This window comes from Trachymyrmex septentrionalis, unplaced genomic scaffold, assembly GCF_001594115.1.
Source record: "Trachymyrmex septentrionalis isolate Tsep2-gDNA-1 unplaced genomic scaffold, Tsep1.0 scaffold62, whole genome shotgun sequence".
Lineage (NCBI taxonomy): Eukaryota > Metazoa > Arthropoda > Insecta > Hymenoptera > Formicidae > Trachymyrmex > Trachymyrmex septentrionalis.
The window spans coordinates 3,310,634-3,337,904 of record NW_017305800.1 but is presented as its reverse complement, the minus strand read 5'-3'; the positions used below and the strand labels follow the sequence as shown (position 1 = coordinate 3,337,904).

The window sequence follows — 27,271 nt, the reverse complement described above, 5'->3', positions numbered from 1 at the left end:
AAACTTTTGATACCACCTTTTGCATGTTGCATGACTTACAGCGTTCTCTCCATATGCAGCACAAATCATTTCAGTGGCTTCAGCAGCATTTTTCTTCAGATGAAACGCGAAGTGGATGGAAAATCGAATATGCTCTTTTGTAATTGCCATCGTGAACACTACTGATTTTTGAGGTTATGTGCATCAAACGCCAAACCGTATCGCATTTCAGGAGGTTAAATGTTACTGTTTTAAAACCCCAAAAGGGCGGGAAGATATATAAAATTTAAATTGTTATTTCGGTTGTATCAAATCTAAAGCTCAGAACTTTTTTGTACACCTAATATTATATATATGATTAGTAGATATATATAAATTAATTAAATTATGCGACAGTGTGATCGGACTGTATGTACATATTTTATTTGGTAGTCAGAGATTTTTAATTTACATTTTCTTACGGTAGAAAAGCGACAATGACGAACAAACGGCAATACGGATCTATTACCATAGTAATCTCAGGTTACTAAATAATAGGGCATTGTTCGATACGGCTTTTGATCCGCAAAGTTGTTTACAAGATTTATCGAGGCCTTTCAGGTGCACAGTCTGCATTCGAGAAAAGGTACTTTACGCTTCCTCGACTGCTCTCGCGAATGCATTGCCGGCCGTCGCCGCTCGTTGTGAGACGTTTTTAAATCACTGTTATTACGATACACCGATCGCGCATTGCCTCGGGGATGGTCGACGCAGCCAACGATCTGGCGGACACTTTCCATTCGCACAGCGATTTCCGCCACGAGCACCGTCACCACGCGGCGACAACAAAAAGCACGATAGTTTACATCGAGCTACTTATAACTCCACGACTATGTTGGTTACAATTACTCGTTTATACCACATCTTGTTTGTAAATTGACATTCGATCACAAAAATATATACAATTAATCCACCGTTAGAATACAAGAGCTCTCGAACGTCATGATGAAATTGATGTCTTTGACCGCGATGTAATTTTTGACTTGAATATATTGCAGTGATTTTAATGAAAGCATTGTATTTAAAAAATGTCATTTTTTTAAATCACAGTCTCGTATTGTTTCGTTTTTAGATTTACATGTAAAAAGAAGATCTAAAACGGAGCTATACTTACGACCTATTGCGAATATCGTCGGAGCGTAATAGTCACTCGACTTTGAACCGAGCAACGGCACCCGGAACGTAACTAGTGCGCGGCACTTACGGACAGAACAATAAAGTCAAGCGCGTATCGTTCGAGTGGGTCGGACCGAGGTGTTGGGGGCCCGAGGATTCGGCCAAGGTTCAGCCACCTCGCTCTCCGCCGGTTCTCCATCGACGTTTTTCCTGGTCGACGTGGCGCGCCATTGAAAGCGGAATCGGAGTCGTAGCCGTTGTCATCGTCCTCGTTCATTGCCGACTTCGTAAATCAGCACCACGCAGCGTATATATCGCGAGCCAGCTCGACTTTTATCTCCTACACCTCGAGAACTCGTTTATCCGCGGGATACCCATTTGCCTCGAAGCGATTCGCGCGCGATTGTCTATTTGTTTGCCGATTTAATTGAAAAAAAATGTACGTGAAAGGGGGGGGGGGTGCCGTTGGTCGGTGCCTCTTTGTTGTTGCGTTTTCGTTCGTGAATCCTAGATTAACGATGACATGGAACGTCGCAGCTTATCTTCTCTGCTTTAGATACCAAAATTTTTTTTAACACTTAACTGACCTTATTGATCTTGAACAGTTTACTGTTGCATAAATTTTAAGTTTTGTTCGGACGATGGGCTTTTCATCGTGCGAGATATAATAAAACATAATAGTTAATTCCCAACTATGATATTAATCCATTAGAATGGTAATAGCAATTGCAATTATTATTATTGTTGTAATAGAGAGAAGAAATATAATATCTTTTAACAAGAACATGTTCGCATCATTAAATTTTTTCCATTTATAATACTTATAACTTTATGAGACGTTATTTCAGTTCGATTAGAAGAAACAAATTTTTTTGGGAACTATCGATTTTGTACGGTTTCTTCGGTGGCAATCTGTATTGATTCTCTATTGACATGATAAATAAGAATATGTGATCGACGCCTATGTGTCAATATCTGGATGTATACTCCGTTAGAAAGAGAGGAAGAGAGAGAGAGAGAGAGAGAGAGAGAGAGAGAGAGAGAGATCTTGGCGTTTCTCGCCCAACGTATAATACTATTCGAGCTGCACTCGCGATATTAGCATATAAATTATGTTATCGTGATTTATGCTTGCAGCCCGTGTACTCACGCGGGACTATAGGGGGTTGCTGATTAAAATTCGAGACGACGGGCACGGGCGAACGCCTTGATGTCTGTCATCCGGTAATGGCTGATAAATAGATCAATGACGAAATGACCTTCAACAGCTAAACGTTTCGTATATTATGTTTCTTCGTCAATAATACGAGTATTGTAAGAGTCTTGCGAAAAAAATTCGCACTCATCTTTTCTGCCATGTAGTAGATTAATTTCTTTACAATAACAGATAAAATATGATACATGTAGTAGAGTAGCTTTGGTCGATGAATAAATATTAAAGGATTAATATGATTGCGGTAATACTAGTAGGGTTTTGATAGATCGATAAGTCCGTCGCAGTGTAATAATGCCGCAATGCGAATGGCGCACTGGCAATAAGTTTCAGGTATATTTCGTTCGACTCCGTTAACCGCTCACGTTCGTGCGCGGCGTCTCAAGTTAGGGCTTTAAAAGGATAACCATATAAGCGCGGTAGGAGAGAGCATGGTGAGTATATTGCATAATAATTAACGGGCAGCCAACGACCGTACAACACCCTATAGACCGTATTGCCGCAAGTTCATTGCCGGCACGGAAATCGCAATACGTATGTTACGTGCGCCAAGCACTGCGCCACCGAACAACAATAGGCTCGTTCTATACTTGTGTATTTCTCCGCGATTTATTTTTCCTCGCTCGTTCACAAAACATGAACGTATGCTTATTTTGTTACAATCTCGGTGACTAATATAACGTCAAATAGTGCAATTATACAGGGTGTCTGTTAAGTAAGGTCGGAGCCGCATTGGGGGTGTAGAATGGGTCAAGGGGAACAAAAAAGTCTTATATCATTTTGTAATTTTCGTAATACAATAGTTAACAAGATGTTAATTACTAAAAATGGCTGAATATTGGTCTTCTATAATTTTTTTCTCAAATACTATCAATTTTACAAAAAAATTATAACAGATAAAATTGTTTATTTGCTTCTCATAAAACTCTAAGAATTTTTTCAGAATTTTTAAACAACTTTTTAGTACTGCATTTTCTTATTTTTATTATCATGAGAAAATACGTATTAAAAAATTCTGAAAAAATTCTCAGAACTTTACGAGAAGAAAATAAACAATTTTTGTCTCTTACAGTTTTTCTAAGATAAAGTTGATAGTATTTGAGAAAAAATTATTAAAGATTTAAAAAGAAAATTATCGTGTGCCAAGTTTCCACAGAAACAAATGAAAAAAAAGCTTTGCTGAAGTATCTAAACATTTAGATAGAAACAGATTTTAAAATAAATTCGTTAGGTTACCAAAGTAATTATGTAAGATGCTCAAACTGATTGCTAGAACATACAAATTTTTTGCCTTATTGTTGGTTATGTTTGAGTTTCCTACATAATTATTTTAATTGTCCAAGAGAATTATTTTTAAATTTGTATCTAGTTAAATTTTCAGAACAAAATTGTGTTTCTCAAAATTGTGCAGTTTTGCGAATGTAAGAAAATGTGTAGAGAAAATCACGATTTCCAATCTGATTTCCAATTTCATCTTATCTCTTCTCCATCGTTATCCTATGTTTCCCAAATGCTTCACCCTCATTCCCTGCAGTCGTTCTACATTTCGCTACTCCCCTCGATATCTGCAGCTTATAATCTTTTGGGACAGTTAGGGGACAGAATGTATACAAGATCTCGAGAATAAATACAAGATAATCATAGAAAGCTCGAGGGACGGCACTCGATTCATTCAATCGGAATTCAACGGAATCGTTTATATTTCCTGGCTTCCCATTTTATATAACTCCTGAGCTCTAACAGGCGTCCGTTTACAATGCTCGTCGTTATTTTCTGCAGATTAAGTGAGAATACATAAAACGTTATTCCCGGTGACGGGAATTGTGTTACTTCGCGTAACGTACGTCGCAATACACAGTAACGTTAATTTGCTTTTAGCGATTCCCTCTCAAAAGCGTTCTTTTTCGCACAGTTAGTTGGCGTGCAGCTGGGCTGGATACAGGAGACATGGTAGCTGGTTCAGCGCTAATTATAGTTAACTCAGAACTGTCGCACTCTCACGGTTAGATCCTCCCATGAACAATAAGAGTGTCTACTTTATCAGCATATCCTGTTGCCCACTCCGGGCAACATTCTGCGATGCAACGCGATATTTTTACGTGCCTGTGCAACTTTCTTGCCAGGCTTTTAGAGACGCGCAGTGTATCGCGCGTTAAAAAGTAATATATGTCAGAATTAATAAATAACAGAGTAAATTGGATAGATTCGATTGTCTCGAGTGCAGTGTTAGTGCATGATTAAGCGTTGCAGGATGTTTTCGTAAAGCCTAAGCCAAGATTACGAAAGGGACGGCTAAGAGACGAATGAAATTTCCTTAAAATTGCGAAAGTGGCGCTTTTCTCCGTTTATCGTGTTCAACCGGGCGGAAAAAACGAAGCGCGTTAAGAGTAATTCGTTTGTAGAAGGTGTCCCGATCGCGCGTTAGGAGAAAGAGATCGGTGGAAGGCACGATCTCGTGAAATCGATCGTGTCCGCTCGGTTGATCCGACATACCGAGAGGCAGCAGCTCCCACGTGGGGGAGTTTCAGAGCTGCCGCTACACCGAGTCTCCGAGGAAGCACGGCTTTGACGTAACCGAAAAGATTTCACCTGCTGAAAATCGCCGTCTGCGCCTCGCAGGCAATTTAACAAACCGGCCCATGCACGCGAGCACTGCGCCTTTATTACAATATCATCCTCACCGGAGGAGTGTCGAAAATTCGCGCCGATGTCGTAATCGCGTCGCGATTACGAAAGTTGACGCCGCAGCTCGTCTCCTCCGCTCCGGGAGATTGTAATAATACCTCGGGGATAAAAGAATCCGATTGCGATCGAAAGTGCGCTTCGTTTCGTGACGTTAAGTAACGTCATTACGCGACGAAGTGATTCAGAGGCGTGTCCCCTCGAGACGGGAATATCTTGCGCGATTAAATGTGAAAATCACTGAGACGCTACAGATGTTATGAAATATCGAGTTAAAAAAAAAAAAAAAAAAAAAAAAGAAGAAACACCATGTCAACCGACAGGACGTTATTGCGATCGTAAAAAATTTCGTCGAAGGTTTCGACTTACGTATGCGCGTGGAAGAACGGTGGTATCCGTGAACGATCCGTGGAACGTGTATCAGTGACGAAATGACGGAACGTAGCCTTGGCAAGGGTGGATGTTTGCGCCGTGCTCCGTTGCACAGGCACAAAACGAGCTGGCCGTTCTAGCGGTGGATCAGGACCGATCACGGATGTGTAATTTGCAGCGGCTACACGGAGGTTCCGTCATTTAATAGTGGGTAACCGTCGCTGTACGTAGCTCCGCTGTACGGTGACTTCCAGATGGTGAAAGTCTCCGGAGATCCTACGTTTTGCCGTTAGATGCAAAATCGTCTTATGCACGCGGCGCGCATTGTATTCTTTACATGGAATTAAATTGGACTCCTTGTCCTCGGTCCCGATGTTGTTTCTCCGTTCCGAGCGATTCGCAAAGTGGTTCAAATCGACGCCATCGATGTGAAATTCTAATTCGATCGCGTTTGCGTACACTCCGATTATTATCTTATATTGTTCTACCTACACTGGTACAATCTAGTAAATCGCACAATTTAGCAGGAGATATTTACTGTGTATAACAATAAGATATACTCTAAGTATACATCTCTAAGTGTATATCTCGGAAATAATTATTTTACCGATCGATGAAATTGAATGAGCATAATTTCTTTTTTTTTTATCTGAATCAGTGGATAAACACTGATTATAAGTTCCAGGTATGTCACTGGTAATCAGTGAATTCACAGTGAAATTCAGCTAAAATAATAATAAAACGTGGAATCCGTAATCTAGCTAATATTGCTTCAGTTTATACATTCAATGTGTATAGCATTGGAACTGACGTACAAACGTCGGTGTTTCTAATTACGTAAAATTCTAATTTCCTTTCTTTTCCAGTTGAGTTTACTTACCCAATGACATATTTGGGGACTGATAATAATCAGTGATATCCACAGATTTCCAGAGTAAAATTGAATAAAAGTTGACATGATTTTTCGCGATACAGCGGATTAATCTCCTTTCGTCTATATGGCTCGTACAATAGGAAAGTTACGTGAAGCTGTTTCACAATTGCGGGGACCGATCGCACCGGTTCGTTCGAAACGAGAGCTGTTATAAATCACCCTAGGGCCGATCGATTCCAGCACTCCGCACTAATTTCATGGTTTAGCCGAATGGAGAGGGAAAAGGAGACAGGGCTAGAGAAAAATCCTGCGGGGCCGTTCGTTTATGAGCATTGTCCGGGGCTCTCGACCCTATCACGGTTCATTCTATGACGCGGAACTGCGCGGGGGTTCTAGGAAATATCCATAGGGGTAGAACCATGTTTCACCCGAGTTACGACGAGGGTGAAACGCCATACGGCTCCACGGAGAGATAAACACTTAGCGACCGAGCCATATATTTCTGAGGATAACTCGCTGGCTTCCATCGCGCGACGCGTAGCGGCTTTTTTTATTAGTAATGCAAAATACGATGAATGTGCGGGTGATAGTCATACAGTCGTGTGATTCCATAAAGAATATCTCTCTATCGTAATACCTTTTTCATTTACGAACATGGAGAGAGTTCGTAAGAAATATTTAAAAACAAATAGTCGAAGAGTAGAGGAGACCGGGGCTAATAGATTCATTTTTCGAATTTTTACAGACGAAATTAAGAGACTTATCGAAAAAATTAATTCTACACCAGTTACTACATACATTTGATTATCTAATAATATTTTAATAATAAAGGGAAACTAATAACTAATATGAAAAAAAATGCATTTTTCTAATGCAATCCATCTGATTCAACTAGCCTCGGGACCGGGATAATTCGACTTTTTAAGATTATTAAAATAAGTTTTTAAGATTATTAATACTATTTAAGATTATGAAAATAAAGATTAATGTATTTTAAGTTACATCTTTAGCTACTTAATTAATAAAACTTTTATAAAAATATATTTTAAACACAAATATCGCTTCGCAGGACAAAACAATGCTTCTTTTTGTTTGGATATAAAGAGATTGGATATAAAGGAATTAAATTTATAACATTTATCACTGAGGAAAATCTCTTTAAAGAAATAAAATTTTGAGTAAGTGCTATAAGAGTCGTCACTAAATGAGTCATACAGTTCTATGTTGTGATTAGTCTATTATCCCCATTCGTTCATTTTTTAAAAACATTAATAATATACGATAACAAAGACACATAAACAAAAAAAATCTGTTGGACTTTATTAAGTAAGAGCTATACTTACTATCTAAGCAGAAATCACGTATCTCAGACAATCGTATACGATTGTAAAACAAAAATTTGAAGAATAAAAATATTTATTTAGGTGTACGATTTCTTAAACTTGTGGCATAACTTCTATCATAGATGTGTCCGCAACAAGATGTTACAGCAGACTGAGCGACAGTCGCTGCTGCGTGCTCAGACACGTTTTTACACGTGTTTTGTTTTTAATATGTAGCCTCGATTATTCTACTTACCCCTATAGCCAACTGACCCCGGTCTCCCCCCTATTGTTAAATTAATTGACGTTTAAAATTGAAAAATTTCAAAAAATTGAAAAATAATTATTCATTGCGCATAACTTTTAGCATAATTTGGCATCGTTTTAGCGTATCGAAATACTGCTCGGTGCGATAAAAGAGATTATTTCTGTGTATGTTGCAGAGTTTCTTGGAAGCGAATTCCAAATGCTGGTGGAACGCAGCCCTGGTGGATGCAACCCGGCAGCTGAGGTACAAGGGTCACGTGTCGCCGGGTGTGCTGATGGTTAGCGGACCGCCCTGCGCCCTCGAGGTTTTGAGGGCGGCATGGGCGCGAAATGTTCTACGACCACCCGCGGACCACTCGATCACCTGCCTCGGTACGTACCGTCGAATTAACCTCCCGCATCGCCGTAGGCTCGTCGATTCAACCTGACCGCGTTCACCGTACCAATCCGATTAAATCAGATTTTATTCAAACTGAGATAATCGAGGAGCGCTCAATTAAAGATAATGCAATCTGTGAAAGTGAAAGTGAAAGCGTCGATATTTTAATAAGAACGAGTTCTTACGAGCGAGAGGATAATCCTGCGTATGACCCTGGTGTATTTGAATTCCAATGCCACTGCAAATGCGCGAAAATAATGCACGATCGTTGCAATCTCTCGAATGTTTCTTCTATACCCTTTCTTTTGGTTTTTCACCCTTACCTAACGCCTATACTGATAATAAACTGCCGTGACTGGATATACTGAAATACATTTTATTTTGATCCAGATATAAGTTCGAGTAACGAGGATTCGATTTATAATCGTTTTGCACGTTTGTTAACAATACTCCACACGATTTTAACACTCCCTAATGCCCAAAACATAATCTAATCAATTTTAATATCTACAGACATTACAATTGATATTAAAATAAATCCATACAAGCATATAGATTTGTATTGTAAATTATCGATTATAAGTTTCACATATCGACGTATTTTCAGTCTTAGGTGTAGCGTGCTGAGTACAAACCGACTCCTTGTAAATAAAGCGATCGGATCGCGCGGAAGGTGTCCGACCTTTACGCGTTACAGTCCTTATCCGCTTATCTTCCGTAATCCGTGCCTGTCGTCAGCGTACGTTCTATAGAGAAATAGCTTCGCACATATCTTGCCGGATAACCCCATGCGCACCCGTATGCACTCCCGTTTCCTTACGTTGCGCTTTTTCTCCCGAGTTCCCGTCCTTTACGCCTTTTCGGTCGGTGTCCCCGGACTTTTTCCATCCCCGCCGTTTCTTTCCGATCTTACTGCTCCCTTTTATGCTCCACGCGCTCGTATCTACGTACACGCCTACGCTCCGGCTATCTCGCATACCGGGCTTATGCTAATGCACGCGCGTATCCGCGCAACGGCGTAGGAACTCGACTCGTTATTACGATGCGCCGCGGAAATGCTGTCACAAAAACGAAAGAAAATTATCTGCGCGATAAGAAAAACGCGTTACGTGACTTTATCCCCCGGTGTGGAAAAGCTGCTGCCTGCTTTCGTAAACATCGAGAAGCATTACAGAATCGAGAAGGATTTTTCCCCTTTATCCGCTTCACATTTGCGAAGAATATAACAGCAACGGTAACATGTCATTGACACACACATATATTTACACCTATACAGTAGAAATAAAAATAAATATTTATAATAAGATAATAATAAATATCTGACTTGTATATAGTATTTTACGTTTGTATAAATATAAAATAATAATTCCAACGTGAGACGAGATGTTCAAGAGATATTAAATCGAGACGAGAATCAGCGTGTTACAATAATAAATCAGCCGGCGGGATATTAATTTGCGATCTCTTCGTAATTTGGATTAATTGCGCTAAATGCGGTTAATTGTCGTAAATCACAAGCAAGCGAAGATTATTAAGTGTTTTCACATTAAACGGCCACCTGATGCGCGCCGCGATGCTGCGCCGAGCTTTTCTTACGTACGCGCGCGCGCGGATACCTCCGTGTGGCAAAGAGCAACGAGCTTGGCTAACATTCCGCTATTTGCCTATTGTGGGGCGGGGCGGGGGGGGGGTCAGGTACACCACCGCGCATAATGCGCGTCTTATATGCGCGTGCAGTAACGCGGATTTTGCGCCGCCACATAATTGGTCTGTCCACTTCGCGGACAGGTCGAGCCGCCCGGCTTATATCCGACCTCTTTACTTTCCCGCATTCCATCTTTCTCGACAAGACGACGAGCGGCTCCGGAAATATTACGGTAGTTTTCGCATAATTTTCTAGTTACCGTCGACTATTACTGCAAAACGTGCTGACGGTCAGTACGCGTGAAATGCACGTAGCGCACGCGGTGACTCATTAGCAAGGAGCTTTTTGTCTTTGTCGTTGTTTTAATCTGTCGGTGGTATTTCGCAACAACGTGCTGATTCATAAGAGTCTGTCTAGACAAACTTGCTATAACTGTGTACCTACAAGTATGGATAAAAGTAAACCAAATTTTCTAATCGTATTTCTATCATAAGGAAGCGACTCTAAAACTCGATAATTTTCTTTATGCATACACTGAGAAAATGATTGAAAAATAGAGAAACAGGAGATTGTAATTGATTTAAATTCTATTAATTTGATTGTGTATTAATCAGAATTCCAATTAATTCCAATCAAACTCTTTTTCCAGTGTACGATTGTGCAGCTGGTCTGCGAGTTTATCTAGATAGAAAAAAGCACGCAAGCATAAATGGATCGAGATCTTTCATTTTTTCATTCGAAGCTCGCTAAATCCATTTACTTTCCAATATCGTACATTTCTGATTTTATTGTAAGAGAAATGGTAAAGAGAACGTGAAAATTGAAATTGTACAACCATTTCGAGTCGCAAAGCTTTCCCTGCGGCAACTCGATCCAAGAAGATCCGGGATGCCTTATGAAAAAAAAAAAGAAAATGGCACAACGCGCTCCACATAGAAATGACCCGATTGGTACGCGAGTCGCACACCGGAATATCCTGCATCCTCGTCGTCGCGTCGATGGGCGCAGCGAAAGGGACGACGACGACGAGGCGTGTGCGCGCGCGAGCCTGTCTGGAATGCCAGACCTTCCCCCTCGTCTCCTCCACGCCCTAACTGAAATCCATACAGTCCGTGCAGTGCGCTTACGCGGGGTAATAAATCGGCCTCCTTCGGTGTGCGACAGTAGCGGCATTCCAGGGCGATCGATTAAGCCGTGGTACCCCATTGGAGACGCGTGGCTGCGATAAGCGACGCGTTTTCCACGCATAATTCCCATTTCGCTATTTATCTCGACGCAATCATGAAACTAGTACATATGTACACGGTGCAGTCGATCATTTCTATTTTGCCGAGTAATAATTGCACCGAGCAGCTATATGAGCAACTATTTATTATTAATTAGACATACCTGATTGTACGAGATATATATTAAATCCAATTAATATTCTCATTATTATCATAACGTTTCAATCAGGAGATATCCCTGTCAAGTGAATGAGATCCATGATGCTTGCGGTAAAGGTCTAATGGCAGGGGTCTAATAGCGGAAAAACCGACGGTATGGTTATTACCTGTTTCAGACACTTATTGCACATATAGTTGGTTCCCAGTCGCGAATGCTAATGCGGGCAAAGTCAACGCATCAAGAAGATAAGGAGTTTCAGACTCGGACTCGCGTAACGACGAAGGATCCTCCAGAACGTGCCGGAACGTGCCGGAACGTGTGTGGAACCGGGAAATTAACAGCGCCGTATCGACATCCAGTTATTTCTATACTTTGTGTCTGTACTATAAATAGGTGCGGGGCGCACACTGACGCAACACACAAACGATACCGCCGTGCGGTAACGCGGAATGCGAGCTTGTATGTACCGAACGTACTCGTACGTGTCGAACCGATATCGTGGCGATTGCGATTCAGCCTTTTTCGCGCGAGACTAAGCGCCGTGCTTCATTCATTATAGGTACAGTGCAGTGCACTTAATTCGCTGGGGCATAGTAGCGGCCCGACTAATCGAAAATAAGAAAAGTAACCTACTAAAAAGTTGATGGAAAAATTCTGAAAAAATTCTTAGAGTTCTATGAGAAGAAAATAAATGATTTTTGTCTCTTGCAGTTTTTCTGTAAAGTTCATAGTATTTGGGTGAAAAATAAATAAGTCGATAAGTCGGGCCGCTACTGTGACACAGCGAATTAATGCATTGCAGTACGTATTGACGAATTGTTGAACGTTGTTACGCGCGAAATCCGTTTCCGTTTGTGCGGTGCAAACTGAAGAATATGCAGCCGCATTTTACGACGAGCGTCAATGGCAATCCGAAACATCGGGAATCACGACTGTATTATGCTGCTTGCACGACTGTATTATGCTGCTTGCACGAGCTCGCGAGAAATATCACTTTAAACAATTCATTAAGTTTGAATTATCGGGAAACCGTGCGAAATTGATTTGGGGGGGAAATTATGGTACGTATGATTCTGGAATCGTCACATAATTTTTCTGTTATAAGAATGAAATATAGATATAAATGTTCATTGATTGTGTGCGTGGACAGATTAAAATTAAAGAAAATATACAGTGTGGAAAAAAACGATGTGGAAACAATAGTAATGTTTTAATTGAAAATAATCTTGTTGTTGATTTAGTGACATCATTAATGAAATAAATACGTCATGGTTTTGTTGATAAAATTTCATTTGTTTCATTAATACTGTCATCAAATTAGCAAGGTTATTTTTAATTAAAATAATTCTGCTGAGATAACATCATTTTTTTCCAGTGTAATTTATCAATTAAATGGTTAATACGTAAATAATTCGTTCTAAGAAGCATCTCTTATGCATAGCTCTGATATTTACTTTGTTTGTCGACTTTAAAGTTCGTATCTCTACTCGAAGAAAATATCTTGCTCGGTTCACACAAATATGCACGTGGCATGCCAATTGGAACTTGTTAAAAGGTGCAAGGCGCCTTGTTACAGTCCTGACAACAGGATTCCAAGACTGGCCCGCCTCCCCCCCCCCCTCTTAGTCTACCCGGTTCGATTGACATTTCCATGACTGGTGCTTATAGATTACTTTTGATTTGACTCTTTCTCCCTTTATGAGATCGTCTGTCTCCATCTCGAATCGCAACAAGCACCGGCAGAAATCTTTCACTCCTCAGCTATTCAGCAAACAATGACGATGGCGTGCTTACATCCCATATTCGCTTTAATCGAATCTTTGTGTCGGGCAAAGTTAAGCCAAGAGAATCCGACACAGAGGAGTCGCATTTAGCGCTAAATGCGAACCGTGAACACGATGTCGATACCTTAAGGCCACGGCGCGCTCTAAACACGTCTCTGTAATCGTAAGGTCGGTCAGCCTCTCACGCCTCCCCTGTCACGATTTTGCTATTCGCTCGATCAGAATAAGCTTCGGCGTATGATTACCTCTCCCGTGTCAGGAAAAAATCCTTTTCACCATTTGATTAGAGACGAGAGATTTGTACGCGAGCACGTTGTTGCCTAAACGTATAATCAGTATATCGATACCTGACGAATATTGCGAGTCAAGGGCAAGGGATTTAACGATAACCCCTCTCCAGATATCGCACCCCCGTAATAATACTCTAGTATCCCTCCCATCAGAAATTATAATTGCTACGTTCTATTTTATTGTTATTTATTATTATCGTTATTTTTATCGTCTTGTTTTAGTACAAGTGGAATTTCACTCTTAGATCTCTCCGAAATAAAAGAATGCGAAGAGCCTCCTTAAAATACCTTATATCTATTTAAATAATGTAGACACGTGTATTATAGAAAATAGATAAATTTTTCATATTTTTTTTTTTGAAAACCTGAAACAATAAAAAAACTTGGGCTGAGCAAGAAAGATCCAAATTGTAGAAGTTAAAATACGATTACAGACGGAGGATTAAATATTCGTATTATTGAATTATTACTTTATTCTTGGTATATAGATTTGACACATTATGTTTAAAGCTACGAGTTCGATGGTAAAAATATGAAGAAAATTGCTTATAACGTGTGCACCTGACATTAATTAACATTGTAAGGGCCATTACTCGCCTCTCTTGAATTTCAAAGGAGCAATTATAAGAATTTCAAACGACGAGATCTCCCACGGTCCTACGATCCCTTCGTACGTTCCACGTGTGCAAACGTGTACAGGAGAGTAAAATGACAGAGTCTCGAGCAACGGAGCTATCTGTCTATCCATCTACCACCGTGGTGTAAACGTTTGTAGGGGCCCATCAATGTGTGCCACGGTATTTTCGAGTGGCAACTTCCTGTCGAGTGTCAGCTGGATCCTGGCGGCCGCCTCCTCGTGTAGATCGACGATTACCTCGATGATGGTGGGGTCGAGACACGACATACTTCGCTATTACTTCGCTCCTTCCTGTCGTTCTCGAGACATTACGAACATTTTCCCCACGGTTCCTTCGGTTAGTTTAACGTACCGCGTTCCTATTCATATTCATAATTCGTTCAATAACTTGCACAATTCGCCAGAGATGCGAACTGTCGCGACTTCCTGGACAAGTAATATCTTATTGCGTGATTCTGAAAGAAGGTGGCGGAAACTGCCGAACTAGCACCTGTCCTACAGAGTAGCCGGAAGTTTACTTTACCTCTCTCTTAGAACGCAAATGCTTCTAATTATCTGAATAATTAAACAATTACATGCACGTATTCGCTAGTGATTGTTTAAACGGTAAACTAATTACACGTAATTTTCGTAGCTGAATGCTCGATGAGGATTAGTTAATCATGAGTCTATAATATAAATATGAGCGCGTACGATTATGAACGAACATGTATTACTTCTAACGATGGAAGCTCGTAGGCTACCTCGCTTTATCGGCGTTTGCCGCGATTAGTTTATATTACGCAGTCAAACGGCGCGCCGTTTACGTAGTCGGGTGTGATTAATATATTGTAGATGCGAGAGAGCGAAGCCGAGTGGCGTTTAATGCGATCGTAATTGCACGGGAAATTTAAGACCGGTAGCGAGAAAGAGAGAAAGAGGGGGAAAGCCTCAACCTTTCGACAAGATAATTCGCCGACTTAAATCAACATCGCGAGATACGAAATGTCGAGAGACAACCGCGGCACGTCGCCAACACGAACGGGCTGGCTGCGGCATTGAGTAACGGATAATTGCATCGGCTAATAAATTAATCCGCGACCTCCCTCGCGTACGCCCACGCGAGATAGAGAGAGAGAGAGAGAGAGAGAGAGAGAGAGAGAGAGACGCGTGGCAGTATCGTCTAAGTCGCTGTTAATAAGCATCTTACGCCATTCCAGGCGATTGTCTAGGTCAAGGCGCTCGCTTTTAAACGCACCTGCAACCAACGCACGGGAAGTGCGTCCACACGACGTACTCTTATAGACGCTGCCTACTACATTTCCTCGATTCTTACGCAAAGTAAGAACAGGCTATGAAAACCGCAAATCACATTCGTCGGCATGGAGAATAATTTGCTCGCAGACCGCGATCCCAATTCTGGATAAATGCAAACGTAAACATATTAGCGTGGACGTAGATTGGCAATTACGTGGAAGCGCGTTTAACGCGATGGCTCGTTATTAATCACATCTCTGAGGGCGAATGCGATACGTCACGTTATTACGCGAGCACACGCGCGATGCTTGGCGAGGAGTATGAAATTTTAATAACGTTTATCGCCGCGCGGTCTCGTTCTCGGGAGAGAGGCCCATTTTCTTTTTCTTTCTCACCCTTAAATCGTGTACGGATAATAAATGCAAAGCCACCCTCCCGCGTTCACGGAGCGTACTCGGTTAACGTGACATATGCGCAGCTGCAACGGTTCTCTCCTCGGTGGCATACATTCGGAGAGGGTAACGTGATATACGCGCGTCATTTCGGCTCTCCTTTTTACCATGCTAATGATCCGCCATTCGTACGAAGTGACAGCGCGTGCTGATTGACGCGCTACTTGGAAACGTTTAAGGTAATAACGTGGACAATAAAACGTGAAACAAATGTGAGGAGGACGCTCGTAAACGCCCGGAAGAGTTAATCCCCGTGGATATGCGCGCCTCTCGAAATGAAGACGCGAGAGAGGACGCGTCAGAGGAGTCGTCGGGAGAATCCGGCCAATCGGCTGCATATAATGATCCGCTACGGGAAACGAGTGGAAAATTACACAGCGCCCGAAGAAGAGAAGCCCCGCGCGCGCTCTTCGTGCAGTTCGAGAAGAGTCGAGAGAGGAGAGCAAAGAACGTGGCATTCTGGCCGCGAAAGGGAAAGGCATCCTTCGTTATCGAGGCGCATCGTGCCTCGTGCAAAACTGCAGAATTTCAGCGACGATACGCGATACGCCGTGCAGCGCAAACGTATTATATACATACATATATATATATATATATATATATATATATATATATATATATATATATACGTACGGCATTTATCTTCTTGAGATGGAAAGCCGATACGATAACTTGGCCGGGGTGCTCCCCTCGGCCCGCGAATTGTTGCGCGAGTAACTCGGCACTCCTCGCCAAACAAGTGGACAATGTTTCAAGAGAGATCGTAATATCGCATCACATTACGCGAGGGAAAATCTATCCCGTTCGCGCGTGTGTATCTCTGCATCCGAGAGTTCATTTCCGTAATCGGGAGTACTGATGATTAGTTACCGTTGCATCGTGACTTTGGTATTCTCTTAATTCTTTGGGGTAGAAACGTCTCTCACGTGGGATGATTAATTTTGTTGAAGTATTTTCACATTTTTTTTTACAGCCAAATCCGAAAATAACTATTGGACTCTTCATCAAATTAATTATGTAGGACGCTAAACGTTGACGACGATACCAAGGAAAGTACAGGAAAGTCAAAATAATGAATAATCAATTTGACGAATCGCATTGATGAATTTAAAAAGCATTAAAAAAAAAAAGCATTCTAGCAACCTACATAATTATCCTGATGCTTGAAGATAAAATTATTTTCAAATCTTTGTATCCAGCTAAATTTTCAAATACTTCAGCAAAACCGTTCCCTCCATGCGTGCACTCTAAAGAATGAAAATTGAGGCAGTCTTGAAAAAAGAGTGGCTCAATTTTCAATCTTTAAGAGCGAGTTTTCACTCCTCAGGGTGGCAATTCACTTTAAAAGAGATTCAGAGTGTTCTCTTTTTTTGAATGTTGGAGGCGAGCGGCTTATCGCCAGGAATGATATGAATTTGATTCGTGCGCACTTTTTCTCTTGCAATCTTAATGTACCTTTCATCCAGGGTATATATATTTAGATTACGACCTGAACCGCGATAGTCACGTATATAGAGGTAGAAACGGTAAAAGCAGAAAACAATATAACGAGCGCGATACACGCACGAGGAGTGTACGCGAGGCGTACACGTGCGTGTGCGTACACATATATTTGTATATTTCCGACTAACTGTTCCATGCAACGGAAAACAGTTTATGCGTTTTAGCGAAGTACGGCTAATATGTGAGGGAGCGTGCGAAGATTTCCGCGCCGCGTCGCGATTCAGTTTAATTGACTTAGAGTGAAACCTGCGCTTTCGAAAGCGACGCGTCTCGTAGCTATGATAAAAAAAATTCCCGAAAACAATGCCACTGTCACGGCTGAAATTTCTTATCTCTTCCGCTATTATCGCGGTTATATATCAACGTCCTTGAGAAATTATTTCTCGCGCTATTTCTGAGAAATTCAACGTCCTTGAGAAATTGTTCTTTCGCGTTAAAACTGAGCTTTAAATCAAGCGAGTTTCGCACGTTAAATATAACATTAAATATGACGCCGAGAGGGGAGGGTAAAGGAAGATTTAATCGGGTATTTCGTTTTTACGCGAATCGCGTCTGGGATTAAGCCGCTTATCAGTGGTCTCGATGAAAACATGCCCGCTGCAACATTCCCGCGAGATTCCTGAGAGCGACCAATAAAATCTCCGACACGTTCTATGCACGCGTGAAATAACCCCTTTGCATATTACACTTTTTCAGCGGCGATACCCAGTTCCCTTTAAATTTGTTGCGAGGATTTTATCTTCGTTTGCCGACGCGTGGTCGAGATATCTCGCGGAGCACTCGGGATAAGCTCACGGTGCGCTGTAATATGCGCGCAGGTTGAAGAACATTGGTTTAAAACGCATACGAGGAGATGATAAAATTCGCAAAGGACGATTCTACGTACGAGCGAAATTTATGCTGTTTCAGCGGTGCGGGTCGCAAAGCGTCGAATATTAACCCGAGCGGAAGCTGTTTTAGTTCTTTTCGTACAAACCTTACGAAAATCTGTGAGTAAAAATAACGAAACAATTTCTCATCTAAATACAAAAAGTCGGAAACGCTTTACCTGAGTATAATCATTTTATTTTCCATCATGGGAAACGCCGTCTATCTTAAGCCGACATTTATATATATATATTTTTTATTTATAGCCGGTTCTCAGTTAATAATTAAGATATACTAGAAAAAGAACTTGATTGCATTAATTGGAATACTAGTTGAAAATGGATAAATCAGTATTTTCTTTGAATCTATTATAATTCTAGTTGAGAGATAACCAGAATTCTGATTAATATAATTAGAATCTTCCGATTTGTTCATTTTCAACTAGAAATTTTTCTTAGTATACTGATATACTCTGTAATTATATAGCATCTTAGATCTAAGACTGTACTTAATCATAAATATAACAACCGACTATAAATATTTATGTACTCGTTAAATTTTTTCGAGTGGAATCTCACTCTAACGAATGAAAATGGAGTCAAACTTGAAAAAAGAGTAACTCAATTTACAAACTTTAAGAGTGAGATTTTACTTTTCAGAGTGACAATTCATTACATTGTAAAAGTTTTAGAGAGTAACGTGCCAATTTTCTTTTATCATCCTAAAGCCCGTGTATCAAACTTGAGAAATTGAGATTAAGAAATTGAATTGGGATTTGACCAATTAAAGCAAAGTTCACTAACTTGATATTGATTTTCTTCTTTCTAATTGATTTAAATTCCACTTCAATCTCAATCTCAACCTCTAGTTTGATAGAACGTAAGAATTTCTTTGTCGATTGTGCTGAGATATTTCTATGGTAATTATCTGACGAGGTACCTTTTTCTTGCTTTATCGTGGAATAATCCGACAAAACTTGTACGGGAAAAGGCCTGGAAAGATCTTGTAGAGCGGCTGGTGAAGCTTATGAATAAGAAATAACCTGGCAGACCAGGCAAAGTCGGGCAATACCTCATACCACGTCCGACTATCCATGAGAACTGGACCGTTCTGGAGAGCTCTCTCTCTCTCTCTCTCTCTCTCTCTCTCGCGAGTATATCTTCCTCGTCATCTCGCTCTCTCTTTCTCGCGCATCTCACCATCTTCGACACCCAGCGAGAGAATATATATTCTCTTTCTCCACTTGCTTGCGCGACCGATCGTCGCGAAACGCACGTGGGTATCGCGGCGTACCGGAGTGGCTGTTCGTCTGGCACGGTTCGCTCCGAGGAAATGTAGGTAGGGACATTGGCGCGCGTTCTCTCTCTCTCTCTCTCTCTCTCGACCGGGAATCTCGCGGCGTTGCGTAGCTTTCGTTGTGCCGATACGATAAAGGACACGGGCTGGAATAGCGAGATGTCATCCTGAGCATAAATTTAGCCGAACTATCTTCCCCGTTGCATCTCGATCGCGCGCGAATTCCTGTCGTGGAAATTTGATTAGAATCGCGGCGGTGTGGATTCCCGTCGCGAAGAGGCGAAAGTAAAAGGCGACGGCAATACTTTCGTATTCTCGAAACGATCGGGCGTACAAGATAAAAACGTCTCCGGTCGTTTTAATAACGCTCTTCAAATGCAAAGTACAACGAATCGGGCCAGTATTTTCTGAAATAACTATAAAAGTTGAGACAGGGTTTATCTCATACCTGGTGGTTTTTAACCGGTTTTCTCTATTCGCGGCGCGCGTCCGGATATTTTTTTCAAAAATAGGCATTGGAAGATGTTGCTTTGAGTGACTCTCGCGGATGCACGCGCGTCGGATATCGCGTAGCCATTCGCGTTGCTAATTTTTTCCGCGTGGGTATACGATCGCGTTGCTATTGTTAGTGGTCGTTAAGGAAAACGGGTTTCTTCAGGTGAAACGCGACTGTAGGTTCATTACGACTAATCCATTACAACGTCGCGGTGTTACGACGTGGAACGAACGTAAGCGGTGCGAAGTACCGAAACAAGTCGTACCACAAGATCGTTTAGTCAAGTTGGAATGACTTATCTCTTCATCTTGAGATCCTACGTTCACGGGCATTCCGTGAAAATTATGATTTCTAGATTTCTTACGTCGCTCCTCTCGGATACCGTCATCAGTTTCGTAAACTGGTATCCGTCACTCCGTGACAATCGTTTTGGAATGACGAAGTAAACGGCGGGACCGACGAGATGGGCGTTGTACAAATTCGTGAAATTGCGGGTTGAAGGAGGAAAAAAATCTAGAATCGCGCACGTATCAGCGTTACAGCGATACGGCGGATCATAAAATAAATTCTGCTCCGGATTATTATTATTATCGGCTTTAATAGCGAGCGTATACCGGTTTGCATTTAGTCCATGTGGCGTGGCGTGCGTCGGATCAGGGCTGAATCGAATGGACATTGTCGACAGCATCGGTATCGGGACCACTTAGGCGCTGCTACGTGACTTCGTCTCTGCCTGCATTCACTCGAAATCGCGGCGCGGGGACGCGATTTCACACGTCCTGGAATCCGATTTAAGCCGAGCACGAGGTCGTACCGCGCGCGATCGCGCGCCGCGATCATTTTAGAATTGGAAACCGGCACCTCGGTTTTCTCTTCGCTGCATTCGCCATTACTTCATTCGCGATTCCGTCCGCGAAGTAAATCGATTTGAAGACTCGGACGGAGTCGGGATACTTGCCAATCTCGACATCAATGTTCTGGACCAAGGACGTAGAATCGGTATGTGTAGAATATCGGTCGGCAAAAACTGAGACAGGACGTCGAAAACGGCAGCTCGCAATCTCTTTCTATTCGACCAATCATAATCTTAAAAAGAGAGGTAGACTGGCCGATTTCACGCTCCCTCTCTCTTATTTTTTTCTCGACCATTCGATGTACTGCGTCGCAGTGCATCGAATGGTCAGTCCAGGCTCTAATCTCTGTTCCGGACATACTTACGGTTAGATTTAATATATAAAACAAATTGCTGTTAAGATAAAAGGAAGAGGGGGGGGGGTAATCACAGTTCTCTGGGGAATTATTTACGACAAGAAACGCATCGGGTCGTCGACACCGATTCGGTGGTTCACTTTGTTCGACAAGGCAATTCAATGTGGCGATTACTTCTTAGGCACGACTAACCACGAGCGACATAATTACAAAGGTGTGTACCGCCTGTCCATGGAGGCGACGAAAGGCGTGGTGGTGCGCTGCGTTTGTAAAATCCGTTGGCCTCTGCAAGCGTAAGTCGCATTACTTCCACATATGTAGGTTAATGTCAAGGGAGTACAATAATCTGCTAATATATCTTCGGCGTGATTGATGACGTGCTGCAATCGCCCATTCTTCCGCGCGGAATTGAAGACGTTGCTTTTAATTTACGACGACGAAAAGGAGATTCGCCAACGTATAATTTGCGCTTTAAAAGGATAGGCGGCGATCTTGAGCCGCGGCCGGCGATTTATCGTGCCAAAGAAACATTTTTGAAAAGTTTTTTTTTCTAGAGAAGCTGTCTTATATCTTCTAGTGATTTTAATGTATCGATAGTATGTGTGCGACTCATTGAGAATTCACTTATTTACTTTTCGTTCATCGGTGACGTTAAAGTAGCTGCCGGAGAGAATTCAAGGGTAAATTAATAGCCCAATTAAATGAGATGAGATTAACAGTGCAGTCTCGCTGTTAATATCGCGAGAGGGCGACGTTTTTAGACGTTCACCGTTGTATTTACAGCCACCTAATCTCCGGTTAGTGAATTTCATCACTAGCAAACAGTCGTGACATTTCACCTGTGCTCCGTTGGCCTCGATAGTCGAGCGACCACATTCGCCTCATCTGCAGATAAATACGTGCATCACTTCCGTGTTACCTTATGACCTACCTTCATAAGAAATCACTACAACAAATGTTAGCCCTCTGTTATAATTTTCCTTGACTTGTGATTTTTTCATAGAATAATGCATATCGTTCTTTGTCAAATTTTGAATAGTTGAGCAAAAAGAGAATCATCTTTGATAGCGATCTAAAAATGTCTATGATTTTCAAAATTTTGAGATATGATTATGAAAGAAATAAAACCTATCCGAATTTATATATATATATATTCACTTTCAAAAAATGTCGAGTTTAAATCGTTATTGACATTTATTACTTCATTTTTTTTTAAGCGGATACATATGTGTATATGAATCATTCGGACAAACTTTATTCCTCTTGCACAGCCATATCTCAAAAATTTAAAAAAATGATAATTATTAGTCTACTAACGCAACAGCGATCTGATATCGAGCCTGTACTTCCAACAGCGTGGATAATTCAATCTGGATAAAATATAGATAGAAACGCATTAGTGAGCCCTACAATCTTACACAACTTGCTGCTCGAGAAACAATGGGCAAGAATAATATAAAACTTTCTCGATTGGGAGTGGCAGGTCGAAGATAGTTCGTTTCTGAGCACGATGCAATGCTTCACCGCGTAGAAAAGCTTCCTAATTATCATTAAAACCGCACTGGCTGAAACCAGCCACCACAACGCCAGCACAACGTGAGATTTATTACCTCGAAGGCCAATCCCTTTTGATTCAAACTCAATTACGCCATTATCGGTCGTGATCAACGATGAGGCAACGAAAGTCTCAAATCTGTACGCTTCATATATACCTAATAACGTGTTTTCCTGAATATTACGTACAAGAGAATTAAATTGAAATGTATTAATAATAAGTTTATTAATGCGCTGGGATAGAGAGCGAGCATTATTGTCCAATTAAAGCGAAGTGGATCGACGGGGGCGCGTTGAGTGATCGTACTTGCAAAATAAGGCAGCTCGTGTCAAATAAGCGAGAGCGAGCGAACGGGCTGCGCCCTTATCGCGAAGAGAACGAATGGTATCGGCGGCGCGTGATGCAGCAGCGTCGAACGCGGAATCGAGGCTACGAGTCGATTCTCATGGCCTCGGCTTATATCGTCTTTCCGTCGAACGAAAAATCACACGACCCGTAAGGTCGGGATTTAAATCCGAGCGCGATCTAGTCGTCGTCTCCGTGCCGCCGTTGGCGATCCGGCGAAATTTAATATCACCCGTAACGGGAATTCGCGCGGCTTCCGCAATAACAAAAAACAACTGATCTCCCAAGTACTGCACGCGGGTACTGCACGCTCTACATCGTATCTCCTCCGATACGCGGCTCTCCTAGGCGAAGGATTAAAATGCTCTGTGTGCATTGTTATGCATGCCGTCGTCCTCTTGATATGCTAGGCGGCTGTAATATGAGTATGTGGCACGAGAGGGATATATACTGCATGCGCGGTACCTGCATCGAGACACGATATACGAGGAGGCCTCGGGATGGAAAGTGGCCGGTGTGTCACGACATTCTGTATGATCATTCGCGATACCGGTAAGAAACCGTCCGAAGTTGTACGCATTATCGCGCAAAGTGAAAATCAATTTTTCCAGACACGGATAGGTCTTATTTTCTTCTGGCTGAACTGTACACTTTTTTTAAAGTGAGATACGTTGTGGGTACACGTTTAATATTTGACGAAAGAAAGAGAGTTCTAGGGAATAAAAAAAAGATCTAACGACTCAGCCCCCGACAGGGGGAAAAAAAAGAATATACTTCGACCGCAATCTATATCGTGATGCGCGACGACGCGATGAAGAATGGCGACCTTTTTTTCTGTTTTTGCACGTCTTGCGACAACCGATTATCCTCGTAACAACCTCGCTGCGTATTGTTTCCGATAATGTATGCGCGCTCGCGCATTTTGCGTACATCTAGAAGTCATGGACGCACGCAACTTGCAGGTCCTTATATGCACACGCGTACGTGTGTATGCGTCTTCTCGGAAAGTTAAGCGGCTTACGTTCGATGGAGATGCGAGAGGCTAGAGAAAGTCCGTGTATATACTCTGTTTCTCGTATGGATGATAGCGCGGGAATACGCGAGGAACGTTTTGGCATTATACTTTGGCGCAGCGTATTCCGTTCGGAAGTGATAAAAAGAAATATAAGAACATTTCCTGCTAATTAATTCGAGATGACACTTAACGACGGCGTCTCGTCGGATGATTAAGGTACACGCTATCCGAGCTCATGAAAGCTTTAGTTAAGGCGGTAGTTAAATGCACAAGTATACTGCGCTGTCCGCGCAATATGTCGTCATGTTCGCCACCTGCGTAGGACCATAGGAATTCGCAACCAATGACACCACGTGCTGCTCGTAGGCGTACGCGTGGTGTAAAATATACATTATTGAAAAACTGGGTCCTGCAACGACCTGCGAAGACAGGTATTCTCCAAGCTGTTAAAACCTCCCGCGTTCATAGCGGCTGAGTGCAGCGTGCGCGTGATTTCAGGTCTTTAATATAAAAATTTGTAAAATATAACAGCAGTCACATAACACGCGTTATAATACGAATTATATAACGGTGAATTGTATGTCGTATATATTAAAAGATATAGGACCTGATATTGCGACATCCCATATTCGAGAGTTCAATTAAAAATTTCTGATTTTACTCAAATTAAATCAGAAGATTTTATCTTTGATATAAAACTTGTAAAATATAGCAACGTTCACGTCATAATACGAGTTAATTGATGTGATTAAATTGTGTCATGTATAAAAGACATTGGATACTGGAATAATTAAAAACTCATATTCGAGAGTTTAATTAAAGAATTCTAATTATTTTCGTCAAATTATAAATTGGAATATTTTATTCGGAACATTCAAGATATTTTCTTTACGATGCGAATCGCTTAAGCATTTCTTATTTACAGACTGAATATTTCGCGATGTCTGAGCCAACCGAATGATGTTTGAGTTAGCCTTAGGCAAAGATCATTACGGACACGATGTGTTCGTCACTGTTGTCAAGTGGTGTGCACATTGTCACGACCCGGATTCGATAGTGGAATAACTCTTCGAAAAGATCATCACGAACGCGTATCGTTTGCTGCGATTTGTTGTCACAAGAAATCTAGAGGTCTATTTTTACAGCTTTTGTACTTAAAGTGAAATAGGTACGAGTATATATGTTTGAAATTTGGTGAAAGCGAAAAGGAAAGTTCTAGTATCATTCAACGAAGCAATAAAAAGATCCAACTTGGTACTCAGAAGTTACCCCGCGTTTGTAGTGTAAACGCTATAAAGTACCTTCTAAAAATAATACGGTTGAGATTCTCATTAAATACAAGTCGGATAATTGTATACGATTTAATTTTCCGAACGATACGACGTACAGCGTATGTGAAATAATATTCACCGGGGATCTAGTCGCGAATAATGTAACCAGTACTCGGGAACGATTTCGAACGTGGGCGCAAGTTCGTATTTTAGATCGAGTATCGTACGTTTGAATTTAATGAGTGCTCCATTTGATTTCGACTCGCTCCTCGTGTTCTGTGTCACGTCGAGAATTCGCGTTTGCTTTCGCAGTAGGAAAATTTATTTCCAACAGTGCAACAGCAGGAGCAGCGGCATAACAGCTTGGAATATCGGGTACAACACGCGCGTGTCTATTTATTTATAATTGATTCGTGCCTCTTACATAACTGCATTCGCATTCCGCGTACAGATAACAAAACGGTCGGTTAACGTCTCGGCGGGATTATTGACTGCTGACAGGGATGCATAAATCCAGTAGGAACGAATGAGAAACCTTCGTGCGAACCAGACATTAACTAACCACGCCTTGTCCGAAAGAATTGTAGATTCTTTGTGCACTTCATCTTCTTGCGCACCTGAGAGTTTCACTTTCATCGGAAACTGCTGCTCTCAGGGTTGATTTCACCAACAACATCGATTTATCAAACTTAAATAAATCATCCATCTGTATTGCAGCTAACTTTACGAAAGAAAGAAGCTCGTTTGATTTAATTGATCAACGTCGATAGTATCGATCCTTAATGCCTAATTCCTATAAGCGTTGAAGTTCATTGATCACCCCATTCCTTTTTATGGACAAAATTAAGAGGGGAAGTGAATTAAGTGTCCGTCGATTTTAATTAATTTATGTCCGTTTCTACTAATGGAGATTAATTTTAACCTCGTTTCAACTTACTCTTCATCTTTTTCCAATTGTTAGAATTAAAAAGAGAATGTAAAATTAGTTGAACCAAGATTAAAGTTACACTATACATTTGATAGAAAGACAGGCATTAGCGTTATTTGTAGGAGCATCGTCTGTAGAGAGTAAAATGTTCAGCCTTACTTAATCTTTCGGATAAATGCGGTACCTTTTAGAAGAGTGAAAAGATAAAATGGTTTCCGCGGTGCTGTCAACGGCTGTTACACCGTGCAATCAACAATCTAACGTATGATTAATCTAATGTACAATTTCCGTATTTGCACTCGCGCACACACTGACGCAATCCGACAAAAAGAGACCGGCGTAAGATAAACAAATGAAGGAGAATGAGTCGCTAGAATCGATATATGGCCGGAGGTACGAAGTGGCGTCTTAAAGGATTTACATATAATCAGCGAACGGGTAGTCGCCGCGCCGGGGACTCGAGGAGAGTAGATATATACGCGATTCAAAGGTCGCCTTGTTACGAGGTGATTCCCCGAGTGGCGAGTGGTCTTTGCCATTTCCCATGAGCATAGCCTTAAAGACGGCGGAGGTCGACCGACCGACCGACCGACCGACCGATCAGCCAACCAACACGATGGATCACAGCGATAAGGATATATGCAACATGTTCTGCAGCTTGTACTGTACACCGGAAGTGACACCACCGCGTTCGCGCGCGCGCGTTTCGAGAAACAATTCCAAGAAGTAACAAGTCTCGTCGGCAGCCACCGTGTCTTGTCTCCACGTTTCTGCGTTCGTCCATTGCTCGTGATATTTGTCGATATATTTTCGCGTAGGCGCGGATCGACCGACCCGAATGCCAGTCGATGGCTCTACCTCCTTTTACTTCGGGACGCCAAACAAATGCTGTCTACGTGGGCAGCGTGGAGTAGTATTATAATAAAGTCTCGTGGAATGATAGAAAGGTGCAGGATGCTAATAATAGCCTTTCGCAGGGTCGCCGCAGGTCGGCAGGTGTGCTTCACGGTATATCTACCGTTTCCCGACGAATCACAGTGTCGTCGACTTTACGTTCGCGAAAGAGACGTTTTAACTTGCGCGCAATAAAAAAAAAAAAAAAAAAAAAAAAAA

At 41.7% G+C, this 27,271-nt stretch overlaps 1 protein-coding gene across 2 annotated transcripts in view; it reads left to right on the top strand.

The window, feature by feature from the left end:
* The window catches only part of LOC108752906 (storkhead-box protein 2), an 81,499-nt gene that overhangs the window by 44,147 nt on the left and 10,081 nt on the right, over positions 1–27,271 (top strand). For both annotated transcript variants that reach the window (XM_018494099.1, XM_018494100.1), the window contains exon 3: positions 8,041–8,236. In XM_018494099.1, coding sequence (XP_018349601.1) covers positions 8,041–8,236 — 196 coding nt within the window. The remainder of the gene's footprint in view (positions 1–8,040; positions 8,237–27,271) is intronic.